The 15080-nt window shown below is 43.4% G+C and overlaps 3 protein-coding genes across 3 annotated transcripts; all 3 read right to left on the bottom strand.

Moving 5' to 3' along the window:
• Positions 1-88: 88 nt before the first annotated feature.
• On the bottom strand, positions 89-1803 carry LOC136442728 (uncharacterized). Its single transcript, XM_066439672.1, has 3 exons — positions 1713-1803; positions 703-996; positions 89-516 (listed from the first exon to the last, which is right to left on the bottom strand). Exons 1-3 carry the CDS (start codon positions 1801-1803, stop codon positions 116-118), a joined length of 786 nt encoding a protein of 261 aa, XP_066295769.1. The 3' UTR covers positions 89-115.
• A 23-nt stretch (positions 1804-1826) lies between these two features.
• Positions 1827-6700, bottom strand: LOC136441675 (uncharacterized). Its single transcript, XM_066438110.1, has 11 exons — positions 6540-6700; positions 6305-6368; positions 5495-5625; positions 4859-4968; positions 4512-4631; positions 4217-4328; positions 3931-4082; positions 3132-3338; positions 2679-2837; positions 2058-2263; positions 1827-1920 (listed from the first exon to the last, which is right to left on the bottom strand). The coding sequence occupies exons 3-11, from the start codon at positions 5592-5594 to the stop codon at positions 1866-1868; spliced, it is 1221 nt and encodes a 406-aa protein (XP_066294207.1). The 5' UTR covers positions 5595-5625; positions 6305-6368; positions 6540-6700; the 3' UTR covers positions 1827-1865.
• A 3424-nt stretch (positions 6701-10124) lies between these two features.
• On the bottom strand, positions 10125-14867 carry LOC136441677 (macrophage metalloelastase-like). Its single transcript, XM_066438113.1, has 6 exons — positions 14496-14867; positions 12814-13012; positions 12030-12259; positions 11458-11668; positions 10555-10725; positions 10125-10267 (listed from the first exon to the last, which is right to left on the bottom strand). The coding sequence occupies exons 1-6, from the start codon at positions 14523-14525 to the stop codon at positions 10260-10262; spliced, it is 849 nt and encodes a 282-aa protein (XP_066294210.1). The 5' UTR covers positions 14526-14867; the 3' UTR covers positions 10125-10259.
• Positions 14868-15080: the final 213 nt, after the last annotated feature.

The following is a 15080-nucleotide window of genomic DNA, read 5'->3' as shown; positions in this document are numbered from 1 at the left end:
TTGCCTTACCTGCGGAGCTGAGTTGAGCAGGCTGAAGGTTCCCTCCTGCACGTCCTGCTGCTGGTTGTTGATGGGGTTGCTATGGTTACCGTGGTTGCTATGGTAACAGATTGCCTTACCTGCGGAGCTGAGTTGAGCAGGCTGAAGGTTCCCTCCTGCACGTCCTGCTGCTGGTTGTTGACGGAGTTTGGGTTGCTATAGTTACCGTGGTTGCTATGGTAACAGATTGCCTTACCTGCGGAGCTGAGTTGAGCAGGCTGAAGGTTCCCTCCTGCACGTCCTGTTGCTGGTTGTTGATGGAGTTTGGGTTGAGATGCCCCCTGTTGAAGTAGTACCCGCAGCCGCTGTAGTCCCCGGACAGAGACTGGCACTTCCCGCAACCGTCGTACCGCCACAGCATGTCCGTGACGTCAGAGGGCAGAGGGCAGAGGTCGTCCCTTCCCGTGATGCCCCAGGTTGCAGTGTCGTTGTCACAGTCGTCCTCAATGGCCTCATGGAGATCAGTTGGACACAGACCTGTTGGTTTCGATAAGATTGAAAGCTATGGTTTAAAGCAGATTACAAATTTTCCTATACGGCCGAAATGTAGTCAATACTTTCAGAAACGTCTGACCGTTTCTAACATCCATCCAGTTGTTTGCGTAACTGTTTTATTGCGCACAGACAAATTGTTTTGGCAAGTTCGCAGTGACGTTGACTCACCCAGTTGTGCGCGGTACCACAGGTCGGAGTCTGGCCGGTCGTAGGTTTCCCCGTCCGGGTCCCGTGTGATGGCGGAGGCAGTATACTCCGGTACGCGGTAGTGCATGTTGTAGACGGCGGCGTACAGCGGCGTGCCCTCCCCGGCCGTGGTCTGGCACACCGGGCAGCTGTGCCGCGAGCCCACGGTGGTGTAGCTGCTGGCGGGCCACGGGCTCCCCGCGAAGAACTGCCGGCAGTTGCTGTTCTGGTAGGAGCAGAGGTTCGCACACTCCTGCTCTGGGACTTCCTGAGTCACTAGGGGGGAAACCGATCAATTTATCGATAAATCAATGAATATTGTTCTTTGTGGTAACAGAAAAAGGAGCTACCGGCAGTTGCTGTTCTAAGGAGATCAGACATCAGCGCACTCCTGCTCTGGGGCTTCCTGGGTCACTATATAGGGGATCAATCGATCAATCATCACTAGGGGTGGGGTATATCTATAGATCAATTAATCATTCATTCGATCGATCTATCGATCAATCAATCGATCGATAAATTAATCTGCTGTTTTTTATCATATGAAAAAATTAACCTGCTGGAAGCTGCTGCTGTGGTACGAGCAGAGATCTGCGCACTCCGGCTGCGGAGCCTCCTGCGTCACTAGGGGAAAGATTGGCAAATCAATCGATCAATCTATCAATTAACTGAATGATTAACCATAGTATATGCTGGTAGTTTGGTGGGTTAAGGATGTCTTAATGACAGTTATTTCATTAATAGTTTTAACGATGTCACTGGTTTCTCTTTTCATTCTTCTTTACGTTCATCATCTTTGGTTTTACCTCACAACCCGAGGCTAATCTTGATTATATGGTTGATGTGAAATCTGTGGAATTAAGAATATCTTTTTTTAAGCATGAAAGATCATCTGAGTCATCATCATCATCCACTGGCTTCTGCATCTGAAGTCGTTGAAACGTCCTGCAGCTGCATTCAGTCTTTCTTTATCTTCTTCCACGTGTCCTTGCATCCTGCGAGCTCCCTTAGCTCTCGGAGTTTCTTTCCTGTTGTGGGAGGGCCTCGCCCTCTGTGCTTAAGCTTCAGGTCTCCCTTCAGCATGCTGAGTAGGTCTTCCTGAGTACTAGGCAAATATAATACGAAGAGATAGACTGTTCTCTAACTCATGTTTCCTTACCTTGGTTTTGTACGCAGTATCCCAGCTTGGTTTTTCTTGGCCTGCAGGTGAAAAAAAAGCAGAACATTTTATGAAAATCATCTCATTCTTGTCATTAATAAGGTAGCTTCAAACTGTTTAACCCGCATATTCGTAGTTTTCAGATAAATGCATTAATGCACGCCCCTATTTGACTCACTTCTTCTTCTCCTCCTTTGGCTTTGATTCCGCCTCTCCAGTCTTGACGGGAACCGGTGTCTCCTTAGTCTGGTCTCCTTCCTTCCGTCCGTCGGCCCCGGACTCGGCACCGCAGGGTTTGACCCCGCACTCCGGCTTCCCATCGACACTTGCGGTTCTGCCGGCCTGCTTCAGGGTCAGCCACAGTTCGGGGTGCGACACGCAGAGCTGAGGTAAGGAGGAGAAAACAGTCAGATCTGTCTTTGTAGGATCAATCAAGGGACATAGCGTCAATAATCGCAGTAGACAGGTACGGAGGAGAATACAGATTAATACAGTCAGATCTATCCATATATTTATCACTTAAGGGACAAATAGACCATCAAAAAGTGGTCACATTGGACAGGTGTTTTCATGTAAAGTTGATCACTAGGACAAGCTTGGCTGTACCAAAAAATATTGCTATTACATGATGAAAATTTACATGATCACCAACTGAATTACATGGGTACAGGTACTACCTTTGAAGAGAAAGCTATCTGCGGATCCGGAGAAGGCGAAAGAGACTCGGCAGCTATGATATGTCTGAATACTAGGCTAATGAAGTGACGGGAGAGTGCAGAAAGCAAAAGTAGTCTCGTACCAGATCAGCCGCCCCTTCCGTGCGCAGTAAGTTCCCTGCGCAGACCACGTGACTCGTGTCCACCTCGGGGTTTCCGACCAGAGCGAACAGGGGCTGTGACGGCGCAGTCGGGACCTCTCCGTCTCGACAGTCTACAACTGTGATTTGAAAACCTCCTCCCTGCTTAGAAAAAAAAATTAAAGTTAATTCTACAACAATAGCATTTACGACTGTAAAACAGATGAAATTGAATTAACAATGGTTTCTGTAGATAAAAATGTACATTTGAAGCAACATTTCATGGTATGTCGCTTTTACACAACTAACATGATTCTAAACCAACCAAAGCCGGCGGCGATAAAGCTATTCAACGCCAGTGTTCGAAGCTATTGTTTGACAAAACTCCGTTACAAGCTTAAGGCACCTCTTCTGAAACATATCGCTTTAGGTGAGTGACAATAAAGTCCAACACACCCTTTCAGATGATGTGGACATTCCTATGCACACAGGTCGATTCCCTAGCGGCTTGCCGATCCCAGCCGAACGACTGCCGACTTTTGACGAAGCACTGCCGATTTGTGCCGAGGGGCTGCCGATCCTGGCCGAAGCGCTGACACCCTGAGTATGAATACTTCGGTAGCAGCTTGTGTAGAGGGAGGCTTGGGTTGAGTGCAGACATTCCTGTAAAAGTATATTGCACTAATCTCCAAGAAGGTCTACACCGGGGCAAAAATCGTATAAGCTTCTTTGGCTAGCTTATACGATTAATGCACCGGTGTAGATCTGCTTGGAGATTATATTGCACAGCTAGCAATTGTATATTTACGAGCCTTGATTAAAAAGACAATGCATAGCATATCGAACTGCTTATTGTTTCGATGTCTACTTGAAGGTTCTTCAGGGCCCGAAAGTAGTCTTTACCAGACCAACTACGCCGGCTATATGGAACAAAATATTAGCCAGGGTTTCACTTGCAGGCTCCAGATTGGACCCTCTCTCCGTAGCCGACTCCCTTAGCATGCTATTATCTCTATTTGGCCAATTTCTACTATTTATCCAGCCATTAGAGGGTCTGGTAGAGGCTAGCCCGAAAGAACAAGCAATGTTTTGGTGAACTTGTCCTTTTTTCTTAAAAACAACTGCCTTTTTTACTAATGATATTCATTTTTTTTTATTTTTTGAATCATGCGTTGGTGATGACGGTTAACACGAAAAAATGGACGTTAATTATTCAACAGACTACAGTAAAAGAAAGAAAAGCGTATTTACTGACCCAGTGTGCTTCAAAAGCTCTCATCATATGAAATTGCTGACCCAGAAGTATTGCTTCCTGCAGGTCACCCCCTCGTGACGTCGCTTCCGGTTGGACGAGTCTAGGGTTATGTGCCATCACTATGGCAACGGCTTGAGATACAGTTTTCTCTCCTAGATATGAGACGACAATATATCATATTCATATAAAGTCACGAGCATCAATGGGCTTTACTGGGAAAAAAATGATGGGGAACCGAGATCAGTCCGCTATACTCTGTTTCAATGTTTGTTTCGTGTATATATACCTTTTATAGTTGCACACGTCATCATGTTCTTGGTATCATCGCCAAGTTTTCCGGTCGTTGACCCCACGTACGACACCCAGACCCCGCTGTACAAGGTGTAGGCCAGAAAACCCTGGAATGGGAAAAACGTCATACAAGAACTTTAACTTTTGGAGCCTGTTATAATAAATGATCACGTTCCTTGATAAAAGAATATTATTCGCAACTCTTCCACAAATAGGGGTATTTTACGCTGGCCAATCATCGCGAAATGATAGCGAAGTTTTTAACGTACACGCGTACGTACCTGACTAACCTGAGGCTTTAGTTTGTCATTACTCCCCGAGTCGCTAGGGTACTGGAGCCTGCTGACGTCACGTGTGACGCTGTTGAGGGTCCGGATGACGGGATCGGACTGTCGCGGGATGGAGTCCATCTGGGGAGGGGAGGAGGGGAGTCTCTTTTTGTTAGCACTACTAAGTATGAAACACTTCTAGAATGACCCTTTTTTTATGACAAGCTCTCACACAACAAACAAACAAGCAAGCAAACAAACACTAAAATAAGTGACATGAACTCGTATCTCCTAACAGTTTTACGCCTATTTCTGTACACAAAAAGTGGGCCTGGTTCTTACAACTTCTTGGAGATAAATGAACTGACCCTGAGAGGCGCGGGGCTCGTGTTGTCCACGTACATCCATCCCTGGAGGTTAACATCCGGGTACACCAGCCACCACTGGACAGGACCGGACGGGCCCACACAGGACAGATCTATCCACGTCAAATAGGAAGGAACATTAACATTGCTTTCGTAGAATACAAAATAAAGGTCAAAAGTTTATTTCTAACTCAAAAAGGAGGGTTCGGTCGCTTTTCCGCTCATAGGTAAGGATGAAAGCTTTATAGCATATCAACCTTTCTTCAGCATGGACGGGGGGCACTATAGACTTCCTGCCACATTTGGGCATCTATTGGGGTCATCTGTTTGTTAGGTAACGTGTTTTTGTACATGTACGGATTCAATCAACCTGAGAAAGTCTGAAGAAGGGACCCAAAATACAATATAAGAGTTTAAATTGCATTGATTAATTTCTTATAATTAGAAATATATTTTGGCGTTTACCCAATGATCAAGTGAAGTGTTAAAGTGACAAGGGGCTTTTCATGCATTCCTAAGAGCAACACATAAGGTGATTTGGTGCATTTTTGTTGTCATCTCATTTAATCTACAAAAAAAGCAGGATGTACACTAGTACTTCTCTTCATCATATCATAAATCCGGTCTGGAATCACCCACCTTTGCTGTGACGTAACCCGAACGGGAAGAAGCTGGTGAGCAGCAGTGCAAGAGCGCCGCCTAGCAGTCCTGCCGCGAATAGCCTGTGGGCTTCCTCCATGTCAAACACGTCCGGTGTGTTTCAGCATGCCCTGCGGGGTGGGGACAAAAATGTGGAACTGCGGTAAGGTCAGAGTATAAAAATGTACAAACAAGAACATTTTGATCAAGTTTACATCACAGTAACATTACTCTCAGAAAAAAAAAGACTTGTTACCAATTATTTCCATGCTGTAATGACAATAAGGACTAAAATGACAAGGAATGGTGACTGTAGTAGGCAGTTGTAGGTGGCTAACTCTTGACCTAGTTATGACCCTGTATATCTTGAGGACTGGGATTATATAGAAAGGACTGTATTGTTAACCTGCAGCCTTCTGACTCTTCACCGCCGAAGAAAAACTACAAGTCTGAATACAGAATTCATGAGGTTAGTTTCAGTTGGCTGAAACAAAGATATCAATGCCATATTAGACGCCCAGCGAGACAAAGACACACAGAGACTATACTGTGAACTGATGTAATGTCGGGCGACTTAATTTCGCGAAAGAACGAGGGTTTCGCGGTGTTTTAAGTTAGCGGTGAAAATAACCTTTAACGCAATGACGCAAGACTGAACATTTGTGTTTGCGTTGTAGTCAGAGAGTTCACCGCGTAAACAACAAACATATCCCCGCGAATATTTTACGACTTACTGTATATTGTCCTGCACGGCGTACCATAGATTATATAGCGACGTATATCATTGTACTGCAGGCCGTACAAACATACAGTAATGTGGCCCTTTAGTCGGTGTTGGTCTTCAAGTTCGTCTTTACGATAGGAATTCAGCATTCTATGAATAATAACTTACGACATAAAAAAGTTAAGAAGGCCTGCTGAATATTTAAACTACACTATGACCTTGTGCCTCAACCAATACTACATGATGGCGGAACGAGACTTACAAAAATGACCGTGAAACACTTTGCTGTCCTCAATTCTGTAAAAAAAATAAAACTCTCACCTGTAACCAGTCGTGTATGACTTCTCTATCTGCCAGGTGAGTTTGTTCTAACCCTCCCGAGACGCTACATAGAAGCCACGCTACACAGAGACGCCACGCCCCTAGGTGCGCCAGGTAAACGCTATTGTTCGGTTGATCACGGTTGGCCTCCGGGCATAATCTGCGATAAAGTCAACGATATTTTTAGACGACTGAATAAAACGAGATCAAAATTGTGGTTTTCAAAATATTAAGACACTAATTTTCACAACAGCCCTTAAACGTATCTCTTTTAGAAGCTGCGTTAGTTTTAAATGCGAAATTTTGTATGAAAACCTTTACCTTTAGATTTAGATCAATAGACGGGGTCATAAATTGACCTCTCTTTGTTTACCAATAGAGGCTTACGAAATAAATTATAGATACCCTTCCAAGTTGGACTGAAATCATAACTGCTGCTGTGAATGCCGTTGTTAAGCCATCCTTTTTACAGAAACATTGCTAGGAATTCGAAAAGGTACATATACAGCTGTCTCTTTCTTAATGAAACTATATTACAGTTGCAATTGATAACAAAAGCAACTGCCTGGATGTCCTTGACCCCAGGAGCAGACAATGTCGGCGCAGGAGGACGGGCAGTGTCTGTGTTTTGTCTCTGCCCTTCTTAAATAGGACAACTGTCGTCACCATTGATAAGGTACTCCAGGTAGTCCCTATTTGATCCTTGATCACATTTAGCAAAATATCATGTCGTGTACAAAATATTAAGACATTCATTTTCACGACAAACGTTGAACATATTTCTTTTCGAAGCCGCGGTAGTTCTAAATGCAGCTATTGTGTGAAGACCGTCACCTCTTTATCAGTAGATTGGGTCATTAATTGACCTCTCTTTGTGTTTACCTAGTACCTGGAGAGGTTAGTGGCATGAGTTATGAATACTCGTCCTAGTCAGACTGGAATCATCTCCGTTGTTGTTGTTTCTGTTGTTAAGTCACCCTGTTTATGACTTGATAACTTTATTGCACGTTCATGCCCGAAGGCTTATTGCAGACAAACAAGTACATGGAAATACATGGGAATCGACATCTAGTCTACTGTGAAAGTTCTATGTTAACTAAGGTTGACTATGGTTGGGTTTGACACCTTTTTTCAAGTCAGTGGAAAATAAAGAGACCCACGTTTTGTATCGTAAGTGGGTTGGTTGATTTTAGTAGTAAGATGGATTTTTGTAAGTTAGTCAAATGGTGAAAGCTAAGGGGGATTAACGGAAGCTGTTTTATATAGTTCGTTTAAACGAATGAAACTAACAGTTACTGTAATTGTTGCACAGACAGCTGGTAGGGAAACGACGCCACTGTCTTTCGTGGAATGAAACTTGGACACCAGACGGCACTAATATCCTATGTTGAATAGTTGCACTAGAAGCTGTCACAGATAGTCTTTACACATTGTGTGTTTTGTTGTCTTTCAAACTATACTTTATTACTTCTTGCATCATATTTCAATTATGAAATCAAGGGTTACACCAATCAAATTTCAGTGTTGCTCAGCGACCACAGTTTAGTGGAAAGGAGGGTCTAGTAAACGATACTATCGTGCCCTACTAGAGGGGGCATCGAGCTGTCTGTCTTTTGTATAGAACCTTCTGAAATATAAGGGGTGTCATTATTACTGCCATGCCTTACTCTCCAAGCAGAGGACGGGTTCTGGCAGGGTTTTTTACGTGTTCTTAGGCGTTTTTGTCGGGCTTCCTACTTTTTCTTCTTTTTTTTGTCTCTATTTTGGGTTTATAGAGAGAGTACCCATACCTGGGGGCAGGGTTCTATTTTTGTCCTCTCCGTGTGTCACTGAGTGGAGTCATCGATAATGATGTTAGTATGACTGCGTTAGGCTCGAATTTGTTTTTTGACATCAGATGATCAGATACTATGACAAAAGTAGACTCAGTAAAACATACATGCACGGTCTCTATAATCTTGCAATGTCAAATGAACAGGAACGTCTGGAAAGGTAACCAGGCCGATACGTGTTTATGATACCTTGGTGGTATCACCACCCACCGTCCAAACAAACTCTAAAAAGAGGAAGCAAAGTGAGTCGACGGCCATACAGCTACGAAAACAAGTAGGAATGATCGAAACTGCAAGCAGAACAGATCTACAGCCAGAGACACACTCAAAGTCGGCGGATCTAAGCCATTTCAAAACTTGCCTAAGTAGTACTTATGTGGTAAGTACATACTATTTGTAATTTGCGGCGCTTTTGTCGAATGTGTACACTGTCATAGGTTCCGTGTGCATGTTGCGTTTCCTATTTCTAAACGTAATGATGTACTTATACCTACTCGTAATTCCAAGGTCACATTAAATATAGGTCAGTGACCCTGACGATTGTACTACATGTAACATACAATTCTAAATCAACATCGAATCAAGATACTGACAAGCTGTACGTTAGGGGATTGGATGTGGTTTGTTATTGATTAGACACTTGGTATGAATCATGAAAGGAGGGAACAACAATAATTATGTAGAATGAAAAGCCTTAGCAGGGAAATGTACAACACTGCCTCTGATTCTGAATTCATTGAATGGTAGTTGCGGAACAAGTAGCCATACTGTGCTTTTGTCTATTTTGTCACCAATGCGTGTTCAGAGTTTACGTTGTGTACTGACTAACAAGGGAGCAAACAAGAGAACACAGTGGACGAATTCGTGCCAAACAAATCAGTACTCACAGTCAGCAGGCCACCTCGTCGTGTGGAAACCGGTCACACCAGGTCACAGGTGACGTCATGAAGCCAACCCGCGCTCGCTCAGGTGAGTCGTAGCCGTGCCTATTGTTTACCTGGGCAGATGTATAATACACTGGGGAACGGCGGGTTTGCATAACGACGGGGGTGTTGTAATGGCTTCTTCTTGTTTTGAAGGAAGTCTTACAGCCGACGAATGACTAGTTTGAGAGTGCACACAGATAGGAGAGACGTCCGTGTACGGATGCTGGCCCCATGGTGTTCAGAGAATCCGCACTGCTTAACTCACTACTCGTTACCCACGGAAACGCAGACCAGGTGCCGTGAACTGTACATGTGTCACTGACACCTGTACGCCAGGTAACAGCTGCTGACCTTGACCTTTGTTCCTTTGATGCGAGTATGGCGGCCATTAAAGCGACCAACGGTTACTAACTAGTTACGAATTTCATTTGATACACACATTTTCGCTATGACACAGGTGTACCTATATGAAACTAAATGTTCCCAAAATTGTTGCACAGTTTATGTTGGACTTACATCAAAACTTATATCATTATCCAGCGTTCCGACCACAGACAGGTCAAGACTTTGAGGGGAAACATCATCGTAAAAAAATAGCACATCGTTTTGCTTATTGATCATATAGTGATGAGACAACCAGATTACATTTGTTTCAAATATACAGAAGCATTTATTACATTGATACGTTTGTTATAACGGTTAATTCTTTTCATGGATGTAGAATTCTACGTAGGCAATGTAGGCAAGAATTCTATAGTTATACTTTTTTGCCGTATGTATAGGCAAATCTCAAACATATAACCAAGATTAAGTGTACAATCTTTTTTCATACCTCGCAAAAAGGAAGTATTAGAATACTAGTATAAAACTATAAACCTTCTTTTGATATAAAACACCTTAGAAGACTTTCAGGAGGTCGTGAGTAGCAGCTGAAGCGTTTTCAGTTCGGTTTGACGTGCTTGTCATGGAGCTGCAGAAAAATATAAATATTTAAGAAGTATTACAGAATAACTGACATCGTTTTGTTTTTTTGGTCGCAACACAGAAGGATGTTAAATTTGGGTGAGTCGCAATCTCTTTACAGTGTTGAATGAAAAGTTTGATCTTAGTTAATACAGAAGGATGTAGTTTTTTTTAGTTGTCTATGGCTTTGAAGACACATTTATTCATACATCAATTCCTTCCTTCCTTCTCTCATTCCTTCCTTCTTTAATTTATTTTTATATCCATCTATTCTTAAACTGTAATCTAGCTTACCTCCGTATAATGCCTGAATGGCCATGACGTCAACCGCGGGAAGCTCGTATAGGTATGATGACCCCAGGTAACCCGGGTACCATGGATACATGACGGCGTCCTTGTGGTCAGCATGGTCCAGACCGAGGCTGTGGCCGAGCTCGTGAACAGCTACGATAAACAAGTTGGTGCCTAAAAAAAATAATACTACATGAAAAACAACAACATGTGATAGGGCATCGCATTAATAATTACGTCAATTCCTATTAGAACAAAACGATTCATATGGGAAAGAACATCTTTCATCAAAACCCATTTAGTTTTAGCCTTGAGTCCAGCCTTATTAGCTTACTCCAGGCTATTTAGTTTATGGTTGAACATTGAGTAGCTCGATCTTAATGAGTATTGTTTTCAGGTGAGTTGATGAGGTGAATAATAATTACAGAAGAAAAACAAAACCAACAGCAAATTTTGCAATTTGAACTGCTTATACATTTGATATATGGCTCGACGAGACTTTTTTGTTGAGATTTCTTAGTTTATGTTGACCCATGAGTCGACATTTTCAAGTTCTTTACATAATCCAGTTTTCCTATCTTCTTCTCAAGTTTTATTTTGTCCTTCGGTTTCTTTAAAATACTGTAAATAGCAACAAGCAAACAAGGTTAAAATATAGCAAAAACGGAAGTTCTGTTGCAGTGCCAAGGTGATATGCCAGGGGGCCAAAAACTGACCCTGACCATTGTCTTCCCAACAGCTACCCACATACCGAATATCATCGTAATCCATCCCGAGGTTCTTGAGTTATGCTGACTACAATAGTCCGGAAACACACACACACACACAGACTGACACACAGACACACCAAAAACAATATCTCCAATTTTCATGGGTATAATAAGCGAACCCCAACCCCCTGTTTACCCTGCGGTGATTGGATCGTCCAACGTTCGGCCGCGTCAAAATGGACGTCGCCCAGAAGGCCTTCCCCGGGAAAGTACGCATGCGCCAGCGTGTTTCCGGAGCCGTCGAAGTGGAATCGGCAGTTTCCGTGCTTGCCTCGGGCAAACTCGATCTCGATGTCGGCCTTTTCCGTCACTGGTTGGAACGTCAGGGGTGTGACGTCTGCCCAAGCCTGTAAAAAGCATTTACTTGATTGTTTTATTTGCTAATTTTATTCGCTAATTTCTTGTTTTTACTCTCTCTCTCTTTCTGTTTGCCTGCCTCTCTTTTTCTTTCCGACTGTCTCTCCCTCTTTCTGTCTTTCTGTCTCTCTCTCTCTCTCTCTCTCTCTCTCTCTCTCTCTCTGTTCTCTCTTTCTGTCTTTCTCTGTTTTTCTCTCTCTTTCTCTTTCTGCCTGTCTGTTTCTCTCTGTCTACATAATACTCGACTGACTTGGGTCGAATGCGTGAAATTTGGATACAGTCACAATTATGGTACTCATTCGATGCCTAAGTATCTGTTTCATTTGATAGATAACAACAGCTTTTTCGTACCTGAAAAGCTCTCGCAATGGTCTCATCCACCTCTTCACGCAATAAACGGTTCTCCCCTGGGTAAGTCTTGATGCGGTAGGTGAGGTCTAGCCTCCCCCACTTGCGAATGGTTCCTCCCGGTTGAGGGTGCGCATTGTGGGCGGTGCTCCTGGTCGTTACCATGGGAACAGGGTCACTGTGAGGGCACCGCTTCCGGCTGATGAGGTCACATGTCTCACGGTCAAGTTTTCCTGCGAAAATTGAACTTGGTAAGTCAGTTGTCGGCTAAAACTGCGCATGCGCTGCCAAATGCATTATGGGTAATATGTCAAAGGTTAAGGACACTAAGTAGTAAACATGTTTCGAAATATTCTGTTTATGTGTGAAGGGACTTCAATTTTAACATATGACCCTCCCTGTATCTCACTGCGAATACGTACTTAAATTCGTGTACCGGTTTATCAAAAACGCTGACAACTTAAAAACCGTGTATCAAACGGAATTACCACTAGCAAGGCTGAAAAGAAATAGAATAAATGGCTGGTCGAGTTGAACTTTAATATCTATTTTCTAAAGTTTGAAAGACGCGTAAAACCACTGCTCTCCTGGTTCCTACTTGTCAGTGGGTGCAAAAAACTGCAATTCTGATACAATGAGAAGCTTTTCTGACTATCTATAAGTACACAAGTCAGAGAAAAAGGGGCATATATTGCCACAGGAAATGCCGGTTTTGACATTCCTTACTCAAAATGCAGATTAAGTAGCAACACATTTCCCTGATGAAGAAGAGACTACAGTGCTACACCTGTTTTCTTGATTTCCGCGAACCGTTGCAAGTCACTGATGGCGAGTTTCAGCGCTCCCCTGTTTGTCTTCTTCGTCGCCTTCGTTTTCCTGATCCAGACGTGTTTCTCCCTTTTCCCCTTTCTACCCTGGCGTTGTTGTGTACAGTCGCCAGGTTCTGTTCTGAGGTACCCATAGTTCCGCAGGTACGCCTCACAATCCTGGTGAACATGGATTTCATAGATAAAGAAAATGATGACCATGGCTTAGGATATTGGATTGTTTTTACACAAACAGTTATGTCTCACCTGCTGACGTTTTGGTGTCTATCAGACACCTTCCAAAGAGCCTCTGTTTCTTGCCGCTATATATATATATATATATATGTAGCCGAAGTAGGTGGCGCTTTTGCACCGAGAACACAAAACGTCAGCAGGTGAGGGATTTCTGGTTGTGTATAGGGGAGACTAAAGGGTTACAATAAATGGCAGTAATGCATGTAGCCCTATGGTGAAGTTAAGAAAAAGAAGGTGTCATTATCTCAGGAATCAAAACATCAGACTACAATAACTTACCCTCGAATACTTACCAGTTATGTAAACTGTCATCAGATTCATCCCTGACAAATTCTATACGGCTATTCTCCAGATAACCCCCCTCCCCTAATCAGAACCCTTGGATAGGTCCTACAGGCTTCAAACACCCAGTTGAAGACCATCCCACTATATCAGGGGGGTGCCAAACCCCACAAGGTAAAGAAAGACCATTTATTTCAACTAATTCAGCAAATACAGAGTCTATCCTACCACAGCCAATCCTATATTGCTCATAGATCAGATTTCACAACAAATCCCACCAAACAAGAATTTTCAATGGTTTAAACCATGTTTTTTACTTGGTCTCTCATCGCGGGGTCTGGGCGCAGGCGCAATCCCTTTAGTCTCCCCTAAAAGAAAACTCCAATGTCCTATTTTCTACCAAACTGATGCAATTATTTTCGGAAATGCTCATGGCTTGTCCAGATCACGACAGTGAGAACGTGCAAGTTCTGCTGTAGTACAAAGACAAGTCACCAGACAATCCAGGCATACCCTACGGGGGGTCGTCGAACGTACATGACATTTCCCTAAAGGCACTGATCCGATCTAAAAAATAACGTTCTCGGCTTGGTTAGGGCATAATGGTCATGTTTTTCCAGCCAGGTTTTTGGGTATATTTTGAATGTTAGCCTATGATATTCCTGCCCATATGATTTAATATGGCAGCGTACTGAACTACGCGGGTCCATTTGCCACAACAACAATGCTCAAGGCGTCAGACGGCGTTCCTAAAATACAGTAGTCACCTTAGATAATAGACACCCATGTGTAATTAAGCACGGTGTTTTGTTTCTGATGCTAGCAATTATCCATTACATGATAGTGAATAACTACGCACACCGTATATATGTCAGTCATTCTAAAAAACACAAACACATACAAGCACATTCACACATTTTCTCTCCCCCCCTCTCTCTCTCTCTCTCTCTCTCTCTCTCTCTCTCTCTCTCTCTCTCTCTTTCTCTCTCTTTCACACATACACACACACAGAACCACACACAGAGAAGCACACACTCACACTAGAAAGAGGGGAAGAGAAAATGTTTTGATAGATACACGTACAAATGATATGATAGATAGCATATTACCCCAAAATGACTTTTACCTGTGCTCCAAGCTCCACTTCTTCGGCCATCCAGGTGTGTTTATGACACCTGCGTGGCGCTACCAGGTGAGCGGGTACAAATGAACACGGAACGTCGGGAAAACACACCGATTAGAGCTGCATTGTACGTACTACGGTGTTCCTACGTGCGAGAGTAATATGTACAGTGGTTTCACCTAGTGACACGTTTCATCTACCGTTTATCATTGCATCAGTGGGCGACCTCTGTCCTTCGTGAGGGCGTGGTGTTGTGGGGATAATGTCAGTTACCTGCTCCATTATTTATGCATGATATGATTATAATGCCGGATGAACCTAGCCTCCGTTACAGACCTTCCCACTAGCGTTTTACTAGCGATTTTTTCCTTTTTTGGGGGGGGGGGGTCGTATCTGCTTGAACCCCCATATCTGCTTGGGACACAGCGATTACCACGATCCTGTATTTTACATTTGGAACCGCATCATCTCACCATTGTCGCTTAACAGTATCTATTAAATGTAACAATACTTTACGTCTGTGGCTGCATTGTTAGCAGTTACACCCAGCTTCAGTGTGCTGTGAACCAGTCAGTATTGCCCTGATGA

The sequence above is a fragment of the Branchiostoma lanceolatum genome, chromosome 9, assembly GCF_035083965.1.
Source record: "Branchiostoma lanceolatum isolate klBraLanc5 chromosome 9, klBraLanc5.hap2, whole genome shotgun sequence".
Lineage (NCBI taxonomy): Eukaryota > Metazoa > Chordata > Leptocardii > Amphioxiformes > Branchiostomatidae > Branchiostoma > Branchiostoma lanceolatum.
This window is presented reverse-complemented; position numbering and strand designations above follow the sequence as displayed.

What these genes read in the sequence shown, in the direction of transcription:
- LOC136442728 (XM_066439672.1), bottom strand. Translation starts at nt 1,803, where the DNA reads ATGCTGAAGGGAGACCTGAAGCTTAAGCACAGAGGGCGAGGCCCTCCC. An exon ending in GCTAAGGGAGCTCGCAGGAT is followed by an intron (nt 997 to 1,712) that starts GCAAGGACACGT and finishes TTTCCCCCCTAG; the next exon opens with TGACTCAGGAAGTCCCAGAG. An exon ending in GTGGTACCGCGCACAACTGG is followed by an intron (nt 517 to 702) that starts GTGAGTCAACGT and finishes CGAAACCAACAG; the next exon opens with GTCTGTGTCCAACTGATCTC.
- LOC136441675 (XM_066438110.1), bottom strand. Translation starts at nt 5,594, where the DNA reads ATGGAGGAAGCCCACAGGCTATTCGCGGCAGGACTGCTAGGCGGCGCT. An exon ending in GACGTGTGCAACTATAAAAG is followed by an intron (nt 4,083 to 4,216) that starts GTATATATACAC and finishes TCTCATATCTAG; the next exon opens with GAGAGAAAACTGTATCTCAA. An exon ending in CGGAAGGGGCGGCTGATCTG is followed by an intron (nt 2,264 to 2,678) that starts GTACGAGACTAC and finishes TCCTTACCTCAG; the next exon opens with CTCTGCGTGTCGCACCCCGA.
- LOC136441677 (XM_066438113.1), bottom strand. Translation starts at nt 14,525, where the DNA reads ATGGCCGAAGAAGTGGAGCTTGGAGCACAG. An exon ending in AAGTGGAGCTTGGAGCACAG is followed by an intron (nt 13,013 to 14,495) that starts GTAAAAGTCATT and finishes CATGTTCACCAG; the next exon opens with GATTGTGAGGCGTACCTGCG. An exon ending in CGCGGAAATCAAGAAAACAG is followed by an intron (nt 12,260 to 12,813) that starts GTGTAGCACTGT and finishes CAATTTTCGCAG; the next exon opens with GAAAACTTGACCGTGAGACA.